General features: G+C 41.1%; 1 protein-coding gene across 1 annotated transcript in view; it reads right to left on the bottom strand.

Moving 5' to 3' along the window:
• Window positions 1-1179: 1179 nt before the first annotated feature.
• Window positions 1180-15716, bottom strand: part of napgb (N-ethylmaleimide-sensitive factor attachment protein, gamma b) — a 43609-nt gene continuing 29072 nt past the window's right edge. Inside the window, exons 10-12 of the mRNA XM_041189769.1 lie at window positions 14622-14701; window positions 10408-10537; window positions 1180-2434 (exon numbers count right to left, since the gene is read on the bottom strand). Coding sequence (XP_041045703.1) covers window positions 2285-2434; window positions 10408-10537; window positions 14622-14701 — 360 coding nt within the window. The 3' untranslated portion in view covers window positions 1180-2284. The remainder of the gene's footprint in view (window positions 2435-10407; window positions 10538-14621; window positions 14702-15716) is intronic.

The following is a 15716-nucleotide window of genomic DNA, read 5'->3' as shown; positions in this document are numbered from 1 at the left end:
ATCCTGGCTATAGAGAACAGTATCTATTCCCTTAACTATACTATCCCCGATTACAACTATATTTCTCTTTTCTCCTACCACTTGAATGGCTCCCTGTACCATGGTACTATGGTCAGTTTGCTCATCCTTCCTACAGTCCCCGCTCTCATCCACACAGGGAGCAAGAATCTTGAACCTGTTGGATAAAGGCAAGGGCTAAGGCTCCTGCAGTGCTACTTCCTGGATCCCTCTACCTGCCTCACTCATAGTCACACCCTCCTGTCCCTGACCATTGGCCGAATCTAAGGTAGTTAATCTAAGGGGTGTGACTGTCTCCTGAAACAGTGTCCAGGTAACTCTTCCCCTCCCTGATGTGTCGCAGTGTCCGAAGCTCAGACTCCAGCTCATCAACTCTGAGCCGGAGTTCCTTGAGCAACCAACATTTGCTACAGAATTGGTCACTAGGAACCACAATGGGGTCCACTACCTTCCACATCATACAGCTACAACACATCACCTGGCCCTGCATCTCTATTTTATTTAATTAGTTTTTAAAATTTGTTTTTAAATTCCTACTGGTCTTTAGTTTATCAATCTGTAAAATATTTCTCCTATTTACCTTTAATCTGATAACATTAATCATAACATTGATTCAAATGTACCTTGGCCAAAATGCATACTGGCTTCTGTTAACTACTTTCCAGTGGGTGTGGGTGTTTGGTTTAAGTAACCGTATAGAATTCTGTTTGGGGATGTAACAACATTAATTTTCTCCAGTGAAAGATTTGAATGACCCAATGGCCTTTTGACCATAGGTAAACATGGATCCTTTGAGGATAATATATTTCTTTTGTAGGTTCCAATCAAGAAGAAATAAAAGCTTGCAAACATAAAAGTCATTCTTAACAGCTGTGCTATACAAAGAAAACTCAGCTTGATATAGGGCAGTGCTTTAATTTGCAATTCAGTCAAATAATAGTGGCTGAATTTAGCAGTAATTGGATATATGAGGCCTGGGCAAGATGAAAAACATTATTAAATCAAGTATGTTCAAGATGCACCATTGTTAATTAAGCCAGGTTCAAAAAAAACCGTGCTTAGAAGCCTCTTTAAATTTTGACAAATATGAGAAGCTACCCATTGCGGCAGGCATGAGTAAATTGCAACAGGTTCAGTAAAACACATCACTCAAAAAAACAATTCAGTTAAGTACAATACTTTACTTTGGACAAATTTCAAAACCTGTATACATAACAAAGCAGCTTTTTCAAGTTCACATTGTGACACCATTAACAAACACAGATAAAGAACATCAATAAGTATTTACTGACCTGCTGGCCTTATTTTCTCAGTGGCAGCAATATCAGGAAATTACAATTTTGTTCCTTTTATGATATTTAAGTTACCATGAAGTCATTTGCATGAACATCTTGAATTACTTTTATAGTGTTGGGTTAAAGTTAAAATTTTAAGATTGAAAATGCACTTACAAAAAGCTTTTTGTAAGTTTGTACTCAAGTCTTATAGGATACATTAACTGACAATTGCCGAAACATGCACATTATCACTTGAATTAGACAACACGTATATACATGATAGATCATAAATACTGAATTCTATTGAACATGTACAAATATTTCAATTTTTAAGCATATGTTCCCACATCATGGCATAAGTGTAAAAGGAACACTTTAATGGTAGCAATATCCAGCCTTAATGATACAGTATCCTTTTGTTAACTGTGTGCAATAGTATTTCAAAGCTACAATGTTGTTTGGTAAATTAATTCTGAACATATTTTTAAATTTCTCCCATTTTATAGTCTTCCCAAAGTTGTCACTATTCAATGTCTTAATAGACGAAAAACAAATCTGTTGTTGCGTTGGTATAATAAATAAACTGCATTAATGACATATAGTATGACATATGTGTGGGAAGCCTATAAAAAGAAAAATATGTTCTCCATAGCAAGATTTCTTTACACCGATTTAAAATAGTCTAGGTAGAACCAGAAGAAATTGCACATTTAAGATTACATTTCCAAAACAAAAAAGCACATTTAAGATTATCTAAATTAAACATAATGCAAAATTAGCCAAATCTAAATGTTGCCACCAAACCTAAATGCTTCACAATGTCATCTGTAAATCAACCTGGTTCTCGAGCCATTCCTATGCAACCCAGAATCTTGCAGGTTAAAGGTTGGCAGCTAAAGACGAGAGTCTGAATTATTTTGAGCTTTGGCCTTCACTTCTAAGCACTCCAATTTGACCTGAAACATGTCAAATAAGAGATGTGTCCATAACTAGCACAATCCAGAGGAGTACTCATCGTCCTCTTCATTAACAGTACCAGCTGCATCTTGTGCGGACTCTCCAGCTTCTTGTTGTGCCTCAGGTGGCTTTTTCTTTGTTCCTCCTCCAGGGACTCTTAAACTGAGAGAGAGTTTGGCATACTAGAAAAATACATTAAGTAATCTTAGATACAGGAAATGTTCAAATGCCTAATTTAGTGACAGTAATTTTTTTCCAATATACATACAATTTAAAATTAGTTTTCATCAGATAATTATTAGTCCTCATCATGCGAACTCATAAAAAACCAAGAATGTCCAAATAATCCTGTGGTAGTTGGCCATATTTTATCCTAGGCCTGTTGTTGGTTGCTTGTTCATCGGATCATAGAATGGTTACAGCACAGAAAGAAGCCATTCGGTCCATGGTGTCCATGCTGGCTCACTTCAACAGGAACTCATTTAGTTCCACTCCCCCACCTTTACCCCGTAGCCCTGCAAATTTTTTCTGTTCAGAGAATTATCAAGTTCTCTTTTGGAAGCCTCAATTGAATCTGCCTCCATCACACACTCATACGAACATACGAACAAGGAGCAGGGGTAGACTATTCGGCCCCTTGAGCCTGCTTCATCATTTAATAAGATCATTATTGATCTGATAGTAACCTCAGATGTGCATCCCAGCTACTTCCAATAACCTCTCACCCCCTTGGGTACCAAGAATCTATCTAGATAAAAACAATCTATCTAGCTCTGTCTTAAAAATATTCAAAGACTGCTTCCACCACCTTTTCAGGAAGGGAGTTCCAAAGATTCATGACCCTAAGAGAAAAAAATTCTCATCTCTGTTTTAAATGGGCAACCCCTTATTTTTAAACAGTGACCCCTAGTTCTAGATTCTCCCATAAGAGGAAACATCCTCTCCACATCCACCCTGTCAAGTCCTCTCAGGGTCTTATATCTTTCAATAGTCACCTAAACTCCAGCGGAAACAAGCCTAGTCTGTCCAACCTTTCCTCATAAGACAACCAAGCCATTCCAGGTTTTAGTTTGATAAACATTCTCTGAACTGCTTCCAAAGTATTTACATCCTTCCTTAAATAAGGTGACCAATATTGTACCCACTACTTTCACTAGTGCTCTGTATAGCTGAAGCATAATCTCCCAATTTTGTATTCAATTCACCTCGCAATAAATGATAACATTCTATCAGCACCCACAGTGCTGTTAGGAAGGGAGTTCCAGGATTTTGAAACAGCGACAGTAAAAGAACGGTGATATATTTCCAAGTCAGGATGGTGAGTGACTTGGAGGGGAACTTTCAGGTTCCCATCTATCTGCTGCCCTTGTCCTTCTAGATGGTAGTGGTCGTGGGTTTGGAAAGTGCTGTCTAAGGAGCCTCGGTGAATTCCTGCAGTGCATCTTGTAGGTGGTACACACTGCTGCTACCCTGTGTTGGTGGTGGAAGGAGCACTGTGGGTGTACTTGCACCACATGGACTGCAGCAGTTCAAGAAGGCAGCTCATCACCACCTTCTCAAGGGCAATAAATAGTGGCCCAGACAGCAAAGCCCACATCTGTGAATGAATAAAAAAGTGAATGTTTGTGGCCGTGATGCCGATCAAGCGGGCTGCTTAGTCCTGGATGGTGTCAAGCTTCTTGAGTGTTGTGGGAGCTGCACTCACCCAGGCAAGTGGGGAGTATTCCATTACACTCTTGACTTGTGCCTTCTAGAAGGTGGGCAGGATTTGGGGAGTCATGAGGTGAGTTACTCGTCACACGATTCCTAGCCTCTGACCTGCTCTTGTAACCACGGTATTTATATGGCTAGTCCAATTCACTTTCTGGCCAATGATAACATCTAGATGTTAATAGTGGAGGATTCAGTGATGGTGATGCCACTGAACATCAAGGGGCTATGGTTAGATTCTCTCTTGCTGGAGATGGTCATTGCCTGACACTTGTGTGGCACGAATGTTACTTGCCACTAGTCAGCCCAAGCCTGGATATTGTCCAGGACTTGCTGCATTTGTACATGGACTGCTTCAGTATCTGAGGAGTCGCAAATGGTGCTGAACATTGTGCAATCATCAGAGAACATCCCCTCTTCTGACCTTATGATGAAAGGAAGGTTATTGATGAAGCAGCTGAAGATGGTTGGGCCGAGGACCCTACCCTGAGGAACTCCTGCAGTGATGTCCTGGAACTGAGATGACTGATCTCCAACAACCACAACCATCTTCCTTTGTGCTAGGTAGAATCCAACCAGCGGAGAGTTTTCCCAGTTTTGACTCCAGTTTTGCTGGAGTCTTAACCTATCTATTGTCGTTCTGTAGCCTCCTTTTGTCCTCTTCACAACTCACTTTCCTACCTAACTTTGTGTCATCAGCAAATTTGGCAACCGTCCCATCCAGCCCTTCATCCAAGTCCTAGCACTGATCACTGTGGCACACCACTCATTACATCCTGCCAACTTGAAAACGACCCATTTATGCCTACTCTCTGCTTCCTGTTATCCATGCCAATGTTACCCCTTATACCATGAGCTTTTATTTTCTGCAATAATCTTTTATGTGGCACTTTAACAAATGCCCTCTGCAAATCTAAATACAGTACATCCTCCGGTTCCCATTTATCCACAGCATATGTTACTTCCTCAAAAAACTTCAATAAGTCAGTTAAACACGATTTCCCTTTCACAAAACCATGCTGAATCTGCCTAATTACCTTGAACTTATCCAAGTGCCCTGCTTTAGCTTCTTTAATAACAGCTTCTAACATTTTCCCTAATGACAGGTGTTAAGCTAACTGGCCTGTAGTTTTCTACTTTCTGTCTCCCTTTTTTAATAAAGTAGTTACATTTGCTAATGGGGCCTTCCCTGAATCTAAGGAGTTTTGGAAAATTAAAACCAATATATCAACTATCTCACTAGCCACTTTTTTTTTTAAGACCCTAGGATGAAATCCATCAGGACCTGGGCACTTGCCAGCCCGCAGCTCCACCAATTCACTCAGTACCAGTTCTCTGGCGATTGCAATTTTCCTGAGTTCCTCCCTCCTTTCTATTTCCTGATTTATAGCTGCTTCTGGGATGTTACTTGTACCCTCTATAGTGAAGACTGATGCAAAATACCTGTTCAAGTTATCTGCCATTTCCTTGTTTTCCATTATCAATTCTCCAGACTCACTTTCTATAGCACCAATGCTCACTTTGTTAACTAGTTTCTTTTTAAAATATTAATAGAAACTCTTACTATCTGTTTTTATATTTCTGGCTAGCTTTCTCTCGTACTCTTAATTTTTCCTTCCTTATTAATCTTCTAGCCATCCTTTTCTGTTCCTTATATTCTTTCCAATCTTCTGGCCTTCCACCTGTCTTTGTACAATTATATACTTTTTCTTCAAGTTTGATACTATCTTTAACCTTTCTAGTTATCCACGGATGGTGTGTCCTTGGACATTTTCTTACTTGTTGGAATGTATCTATTCTGTGAGCTCTGAAATATCCCCGTAAATGTTTGCCCCAGAGCATTCCAGATCCAAACCACGTGCTGCATTTAAAAAATTTCTTCAAGTCACCTTTGCTTCTTTTGTCAATCACATTAAATCAGTGTCCTACGGTTCTCAATCCTTATGTCAATGGGAACAGTTTCTCCCCATCTTCTCTGTCAAGCCCCCTTAAGATTTTGAAAACCTATATCCAATCTTCTCTTCTCCAAGGAGAACAGTCCCAACTTCTCCAATCTCTCTACGTAACTGAAGTTCCTCATCCCTGGAACCATTTTTGTGGATCTTTTATGCACCCTCTCAATTGCCTTCACATCCTTCCTAAAACATAGTGCCCAGAACTGGACTCAATACTCCACTTGAGACCGCACCAGTGTTTTTATATATGTTCATTATAACTCCCTTACTTTTGTACTTGATGCCTCTATTTATAAAACCCAGGATCTCATATGCATTATTAACTGCTTTCTTAACCTACCCTGCCACCTTCAATAATTTATGCACATATACCTGTAGATCCCACTACTCCTGAACCCCTTAGAATTGTACCCTTTATTTTATAATGCCTCTCCTCATCTTCCTATTAAAATGAATCGCACTTCAAACTTCTAAGCACTAAATTTCATCTGTCATTGGTTCATAGAGTTATACAGCACAGAAACAGGTCCTTCGGCCCACCATGTCCATGCCGGCCATCAAGCACCTATATAGTCTAATCCCATTTTCCAGCACTTGGCCTGTAGCCCTGTACGCTATGGCGTTTCAAGTGCTCATCTAAATAGTCATAGTCATAGAGGTCTACAGCACAGAAAAAGGCCCTTTGGCCCATCGAGCCTGCGCTAGTCATATAAGTACCTAACTATTCTAATCCCATTTTCCAGCACTAGGCCCACAGCCTTGTATGCCACGGCATTGCAAGTGCACAACCAAATACTTCTTAAATGTTATGAGGGTTTCTGCCTCTACCACTCTTTCAGGCAGTGAGTTCCAGATTCCCACCACCCTGAAAAAAATCTTCCTCATATCCCTTCTAAACCTCCTGCCCCTTACCTTAAATCTATGCCCCCTGGTTATTGATCCATCCGTCAAGAGGAAAAGTTCCTTCCTGTCTACCCTATCTATGCCCCTCATAATTTTATACACCTCAATCACGTCCCTCCTCAATCTCCTCTGCTCCAAGGAAAATAACCCCAGTCTATCCAATCTCTCCTCATAACTAAAACTCTCCAGCCCAAGAAATTTCCTGGTAAATCTCTTCTGCACTCTCTCTAGTGCAATCACATCTTTCCTATAATGTGGATTCCAGAACTGCACATAATACTTCTTAAATGTTGTGAGTGTTCCAGCCTCTACTCCCTCTCAGGCAGTGTGTTCCAGATTCCAACCACCCTCTAAGTGAAAAAATCTTTCCTCAAATCCCCTCAAAACCTTCTGCCCCTTGCCTTAAATCTACAACCCTGGGTTATTGACATCCCCGCTAAGGGGAAAAGTTTCTTCCTATCTACTCTACCTATGCCCCTCAATTTTGTATACTTCTATCAGGTACCTCCTCAGCCTTCTCTGCTCCAAGGAAAACAAGCCTAGCCTCTCCAGTCTCTCCTCAGCGCTGAAACGCCCCAACCCAGGCAACATCCTGGTGAATTTCCTCTGCACCCTCTAATGCAATCACGTTCTTCCTACAGAGTGGCGACCAGAACTGCACATAGTACGCCAACTGCAGCCTAACTAGCATTTTATAGAGCTCCAACATAACCTCCCTGCTCTTATATTTTAAGCCTCGGCTAATAAAGGCAAGTATCCCATATGCCTTCTTAACCACCTTATCTACCTGTGCTGCTCCCTTCAGGGATCTATGAACATGTACACCAACGTCCCTCTGATCCTCTGTACTTACTAGGGTCCAACCATTCACTGTGTATTCCCTTGCTGTATTAGTCCTCCCAAAATGCATCACCTCTCACTTCTCAGGATTAAATTCCATTTGCCACTGCTCCGCCAATCTTACCAGCCCATCTATATCATCCTGTAATCCAAGACTTTCCTTCTCAATATTTACGACAACTGGATCCCATGGGCTCTTATCTTCTTGAGCATTCTTCCATGAGGGACCTTGTCAAAAGCCTTACTGAAGTCCATCAACCAGTCACCTCCTCAAAAAATTCACTCAAATTTGTTGTACACGATCTCCCCCTGACAAAGCCATGCTGACTATCCCTGATAAATCCCTGCCTCTCCAAGTGGAGATTAATCCTGTCCCTCAGAATTTTTTCCAATGGTTCCGTACTACTGATGTTAAGACTCACTGACCTGTAATTACCTGGTTTATCCTTACTACCCTTCTTGAATAATGGTAATGTCACTTGTCCACTCTTTCCATCAGCCCAATGAAGTCCTCTTGAAGTTTATCACCATCCCCTTCAGTTCACAATACTTTTAAGTTTTGAGTCATCCACAAATTTTGAAATTGTGCCATGAACACCAAATATAGATCATCAAGGCATCGATCATAACACTGACCCCTGGGGAATCCCACTGCCTATCTTCTTCCAGTCCAAAAAACAACTGTTCACCCAATACTCAACCAACTTTTTATTCTTGCTCCCTTTTATTCCATGGGCTTCAACTTTGCTGACAAGCCTGTTATCTAGCAGCTTATCAGGTGTCTTTTGGAAGTCCACGTGCACCACATCAACTGTATGGCCCTCATCAACTCTGTGTTACCTCATCAAAAAACTCAAGTAAGTTAGTTAAACACGATTTGTCTTTAACAAATCCAAGCTGGCTTTGCTTAATTAATCCATATTGTCCATTTGACTGTTAACTTTGTCTCAAATTATTGTTTCTAATAGCTTTCCCAGGAGCAAGGTTAAATTGACTGGCCTGTACTTGCTGGATTCATCCTTACACCCTTTTTTGAACAAGGGTGTAACATTTGCAATTCTCCTATCCCCTGCCACCATCCCTGTATCTAAGGAGGATTGGAAGATTATGGTCAGTGCCACTGCCATTTCTATCCTTACTTTCCTCAGATGTATCTCATCCAGCTCTGGTGACTATCAACTTTTAAGCACAGCCAACCTATCCAATACTTCCTCTTCATCAATTTTTAGAGTACCAAGTTTCTTAACTATCTCTTCTTTCACCATGACTTGCGTCTACTTACTTGGTAAAAGCAGATACAAAGTATTCAGTTAGAACCTCAGCTATGCCCCTGCCTCCATGCGTACATCCCCATTTTGGTCACTAATCATCCCTACTCTTCTCATCAACCTATTACTATTTAGCTGTCTCTGCTTCACGAGGTACTAAACTGTGCAACTGCTAGACAATAATATGCTCAAAGCATCTGAATCAGGGACAGCATTTCCTATAAAAATTAAAGTGACTATTATATGAAGCTTTGAAGTCTTCTCAGAAGATATTTGCTATGCTAGATATTTGGTAGTGCATGCATTAAATCCAAATATTTGCAAAGGGCACAGCTTCATCACTTTTTCTGTAAAAGGAGACATTAGAAGCACAGGATAAACAACAATCTGGCTTCTTTAGAGTGCAAAGACTCACATGTGTTACCCATGTAGACATCAGGTTTCTTCATAACATTCATGAAACAAAAAGTTTCCTTTCAATTGTTATTTCAGATGGTATCTGAACATAGAAATACCATTATGCATGTCAGTGGATATTAGCTGTTAAGCAGCCATGAAACCTTCATTCTACAACAATTTACAGTCGTAACAGTATTTAATGAAACAATACCAGGTGCATGATTTTTAGTAAAAGGCTATCCTTTGGAACAATCCATTCTGGTGAATATACACTGTGCTGCCTCAAAGGTTATTGGGCTGAATTTTCCAAAAAGTGGCGATCACCATTGGATTGCCAATCACTCCTATTTTCTTACCCATTGCTGGAGTTCTGCACTTCTGATCCAAACTTCCGAACCAGGCCTCTTCAGAAATGCACAGCATACCTGATCTTATACTACGAAGCCCACCTTCGTAGTGCAGGATCATTGGGGAAGCCAAGCCACACCCACTTTTTACAGCACTAGCTGCTGTATTCTGGTAAACCTTCATTCACTAACACACTGAAAAGCTTTGGGACATTTAAATAGCAGTGGATGGGTGGCAGGGTAGCTGGGAGGGGTGGGGGTGCGTGCAGGGAGGTAGGGAGTATAGAGTGGAGGGGTTGGGTTGGGGGGCAGAGTCAGAAGGTTGGGGGGAATTGGAGGGTCGGGGAGGCGTCAGAATCGTGAATGGAGTCGGAGGGTCGAGGGGGGCTAATCGGAAGGTCAGGGAGTTGGAAGGTTAGAGGAGTGAATGAAAATATTAGGATTATGGAAATTAAGTTACAGGATTTCTACAGAAGTAAACTATAGTACTTACTGCAGCAATAAAATGCATAAAATTATCAGAGGAATTGAGATCGATAGAGTTTTATCTAAGGGAACAAAGGGATATAGAAATAGGGCAGGAAAGTGAACTTGCGGTAGAAGACCAGCCACAATCTTATTGACTGATGCAGCAGGCTCAAAGGGCTCTATTGCCAACTTCTTCTAATTCTTATGTACATATGTTCTAACATAAAATATTGGCACTCAAGAAAGTAGTGTTAACCAAGCTTACATCATTATCCATGTATTTGAAGAGAGGTGAATTACAGATAGCAGAAACCTGGTCCTGGTCTTGTTGATCAAATCCTTCCAGTAGCTGCTCCAAAGCAGTACAGTCTTCACTGCCATTAAATCCTGGTATACTATGCACAAGAAGAATTACATCAGAAACTGCACCAGTAATTTATATCTTATGAGCTGAACTTTGAGGGGAAAACATATAACCAAGAAGCATGTTTAAGTTTTCTTTGGTTCAAACTTGGATTGAGAAAATAGGTTTGTCCATTTAGTCCACATTTCCTGGATGCCAAATACATAGACATCAGTAGTTCTGGCAGCATCTGTGGTGAGGAGCACAGTTAACGTTTCGAGTCCACATGACTCTTCAACAGAACTAAGGAAAAATAGAAAAGGGGTGAAATATAAGCTGGTGTAAGGAGGGGGTGGGACAAGAAGAGCTGGAGAGAGGGCCAGTGATAGGTGGAGATAACCAAAAGATGTCAGAGACAAAAAGGTGTTGAAGATGGTGATATTATCTAAAGGAATGTACTAATTAAGGGTGGAATACTAAAAAGGCTAAAAGGTAGAGATAAAACAATGGATGGAAATACATTTAAAAATAATGGAAATAGGTGGGAAAAAAAAATCTATATAAATTATTGGAAAAAACAAAAAGGAAGGGGAAAATCGGAAAGGGGGTGAGGATGGAGGAGAGAGTTCATGATCTAAAATTGTTGAACTCAATATTCAGTCTGGAAGGTTGTAAAAGTGCCTAATCAGAAGATGAGGTGCTGTTCCTCCAGTTTGCATTGAGCTTCACAGGAACAATGCAGCAAGCCAAGGACGGACATGTGGGCATGAGAGCAGGGTGCAGTGTTGAAATGGCAACCGACAGGGAGGTCTGGGTAATGCTTGCAGACAGACCAAAGGTGTTCTGCAAAGCGGTCATCCAGTCTGCATTTGGTCTCTCCAATGTAGAGGAAACTGCATTGGGAGCAACGAATGCAGTAGACTAAGTTGAGGGAAGTGCAAGAGAAATGCTGCTTCACTTGAAATGAGTGTTTGGGCCCTTGGACAGTGAGGAGAGTGGAAGTGAAGGGGCAGGTGTTGCATCTTCTGCGGTTGCATGGGAAGATGCCGTGGGAGGGGGTTGAGGTGTAGGGGGTGGTGGAGGAGTGGACCAGGGTGTCATGGAGGGAAGGATCCCTACAGAATGCCACCGGGGGGGCGGGGGGGGGGGGGTGAAGGGAAGATGTGTTTGGTGGTGGCACCATGCTGGAGTTAGCGGAAATGGCGGATGATCCTTTGAATGCGGAGGCTGGTGGGGTGATACGTGAGGACAAGGGGGACCCTATCATGTTTCTGGGAGGGAGAAGAAGGTGTGAGGGTGGGAGGTGGGCACAGACCTCGGGAGGGAGTGTTGGACCTCGGTGGGTGAGGGGAGTCGGGCCTGCAGGTGGGGGGATTCCCATGGGGTATGGGGGGGGGTTGAGGAATACCGAGGGTGTTGGTTAGTCGGGGGTGGCTATCGGTGGTGTGGGATATGTTCTGTAGGGGTGGGGAGTCAGTGTGAGTCTTTACAATAGTTCACCTGAAGTTAGAAGAGGTTTTAATTCTTTACAGTTTATATAAATGACTTGAATGAAGGGTCCGAAGGTATGGTTGCTAAATTTGCTGGGGAGCTTGGAAGTTACAGCCCCATTTTAACCAATTTATTGGAGTTCTTTGAAGAAGTAACATATGCTGTGAATAAAGTAAACCGGTGCATGTACTGTACTTAGATTTTTAGAAGACATTTCATAAGGCGCCATATCAAAGCTTATTGCGGAAAATAAAAGCTCATGGTGAAGTAACATATTGGCATGGTTAAAAGATGAGCTAGCTAACAGGAAACAGAGTAGGCATAAATCGGTCATTTTTTTGGTTGGCAAGATGTGACGAGTGGTGTGCCACAGGGATCAGTGTTGACGCCTCAACTTTTTACAATTTATATAAATGACTTGGATGAAGGGATCGAAGGTATGGTTGCTAATTTGCTGATAACACAAAGGTGGGCAGGAAAGTAAGTTGTATAGAAGACGTGAGGCTACAAAAGGGATACAAATAGGTTAAGTGAGTGGTAAATAGAGTATAATGTCAGAAAATGTGAAATTGTCCGTTTTGGCAGAAAAAATGAAAAAGAAGCATATTATCTAAATGGTGAGAGACTGCAAAGCTCTGAGATGCAGAGGGATCTGGGTGTCCTAGTGCATTAATCACAAAAGGTTAGTATGCAGGTATAGCAAGTAACTAAGAAAGCTAATAGAATGATATAATTTGAGAGGGGAATTGAATACAAAAATAGGGAAGTTAAACAGGTGAGGCCACATCTGGAGTACTATGTACAGTATTGGTATCCTTATTTAAGGAAGGATGTAAATACGTTGGAAGCAGTTCAGAGAAGGTTACTAAACTAATACCTGGATTGGGCAGGTCATCTTATGTGGAAAGGTTGGACAGGCTAGGCTTGGAATTTAGAAGACGTGACTTTACTGAAACATATAAGAATCTGAGGAGTCTCGAGAGGATGGATGTGGAAAGGATGTTTCCTCCTGTGGGAGAATCTGGAACTAGGGGTCAATATTTAAAAATAAGGGGTCGCCCATTTAAGACAGAGGTGAGGAGAATTTTTTTTTCTCTCTGAGGATCCTGAGTCTTTGGAACTCTCTTCTTGAAAAGGCGGTGGAAGCAGAATCTTTGAATATTTTTAAGGCAGAGGTAGATAGAGTTTTGATAAGCAAGGGGGTGAAACATTATGGGGGTATGCAAGAATATGGAGTTGAGGTTACAATCAGATCAGCCATGATCTTATTGAATGGTGGAGCAGGCTCGAGTGGCCTACTCCTGCTCCTACTCGTATGCAAGCTGATGGAAAATAAAACTAGCATGGTGAAAAATCAGTCACCAATTTGCTACAAGCCTGTTTCATGCCACTGAAGTAAAGCAATTTCACCCCCTTTATATCTCAACCAAAATGATGGAAATGAAGGTGCTATTAGGTTTTTACTCTGCTAAAGTACTGTAACTGTGAGTTACTGTCATTGCTACAATTATAATGAAAGTAGGTAGTGTTCTGACTGCATTAAAAGATCACAACATTGTAGCTGAACACAAAATGTGGGTAAAATGAATAATTGGATAAAAACAAGTCTAGCATAACACTTTAAATATGTTTTAAAAAGATCAATTTTTACACAAGTGAATTTTTAAAAGATTAATATTTAAACTTATAGAATATATAGTTGGCTATTTATAAACAGCAAGAGGATTTGATATAGTACGGTCATTTTTTGGGTTAACAAATATGTTTATGTTGACAGATTTCAGCAGCTTTCAGCTGCTGATTTTAAGAGTAAACTTGTTTAGATCTTCAGAATAACACTTATTTTTTACTTCTGTAAGAAATCTTTGGGCCTCAAAATGAAGGATTTTAGTACACCTCCTTATTTCAAACAAAAGAGGCAGGATTTTAGTGTGGGCTTCAGAACTCCAGTGTTGGGACCAAACGGGGCTCGAGCTTGAACCTATCAGCAGCAAGAATGGGACAGCGACAGGGAGGCAACCTCCTAATTGACCATCTCCAAGTTCGCCACTCTTTCAAGGATGATAGGCAAGCTCTGAAGCCTCAGTGGCCCACTGGGAGAGGGGTTAAATGGAGGCACCTTCAGAGGGATTAAATTAAATATAATAATCAGGAAGATAAGCCAGCAGGCCCCTCAGATCGGAGGGGAAACCCCTCAAGATGGTTCGTTGGGGCCACATGAATGCCCTTTCCTTCCCCTATATGGAGCATTGTGCTTCCAACTCCAATGGTCACCCGATCTGCAGTAGATAGGGCGCTAAATTAAGCTGGTGTCCTACGCACGCAACAGCGGCCACTCCGCCACTGGCTTGAACTCGTATCTTTTGATGCACTGTGCTACCAAACTACAACTGAGTTAGTGACAATAGTCATAATTTGGTACAATATGACACTTTATTGCTATGCCCATTAGACTAGATTGAAACCTTTCAGCCAGTGGAAAAAGTCTTTAAGCTATTCTTTCAAGCTGGAGGACAGTGCTAATCCAATAGGCCACCAAGCTTTCACACTAACTTAACCATTTTCAATTAGGTAAAAATAAAGTATTCCCTCCTTTCACCAAAAAAAAGACAAAAGAGACCCAGACATAACATGTTAATGCTTACCTGTAGCTTTCTCGAACACATTTGTCTGCAGCTACATAGTCATTCCTATGTAGTTGGACCAAGACTTGTGCAATTGTTTTCTAAAACAAACAGGCAGTAATATGATTAAAAACTCATTAATGCAATAAACACATGAAGAAATAGTGCTTACAATTTTCCCTTCCTTGAGTAAAATATATTTCAAATGAGTCATCCACAAGTTGAGGCTTTTCAAAAATTTCTACCTCTCAAAGTTGTTGTGCTTTGTTCCCCCTGAAGACTTTCACCATCACGTATATTTATATTGCAAATGTGGCCAGTTGTTGTAACAGAGTACATTCTTTTGCTCTAACAACACAAAGGGCAAAATTTTGCCCATGGCGTGCGGGATCGGTGGGGGCAGTCGGAAAGCCGGCGGGCTCGCTGCCAACTCTAGCGCATGCCCGCCAAACGAAATATCGCTGGACTGTGCAATGATCAGGATGCTCGCCCAACGTCATCGTGTGTCGTTTTACGCTCGCTTGAGTCGGGCGCTGCCCACCCGCTGAGCTTAATATTCTGCTCAGAGTTTCTGAGACCAAAGTTAAAACACATTGTCCCAAATTTTGTGGTAGTAAAGATGGTGGAACAGTCAACACATTACTTCTCTGAAATGGACAACAACTGCTAGAGTCTACATGTGCACAGTTAAACATGGAAATTCAGGAGTTGCCTGTTGGGGTTCTATGCTACCCTGCACTGCAGAAGCCCCCAGACTGCAATCAAGTAAAATCCATTGGATTTAAGAAAACCTCCCTTTTATGCTATTTGTCTCACTGTAAAAATAATGAAGTGTAACTGGGCTTTTAAATGGCATACTGACCTCAATTATTGCTGAACAACCTTATTGGCACTGAAAACTAATGTTAGTAGAAGTTCAAACTTTTCCATGATGATAAAAAAAAGCACAATTAAAATTTTTAAAGTTTATGATGTTTCAGTTTCTACCATAATCCCATGTATATATCTAAGTCATTTATTTCACTTTCTTTAAAATTTGAACTAAGAGTGAAAAATTCAGTGATTTTTATTTTCTGGTTTGGTGTCTGTGAGAATACTTCAGTGTAGTTGGCTGCT

The sequence above is a fragment of the Carcharodon carcharias genome, chromosome 6 (assembly GCF_017639515.1).
Source record: "Carcharodon carcharias isolate sCarCar2 chromosome 6, sCarCar2.pri, whole genome shotgun sequence".
Lineage (NCBI taxonomy): Eukaryota > Metazoa > Chordata > Chondrichthyes > Lamniformes > Lamnidae > Carcharodon > Carcharodon carcharias.
The sequence above is the reverse complement of the archived record's forward strand: the minus strand, read 5'-3'. Positions and strand labels throughout refer to the sequence as shown.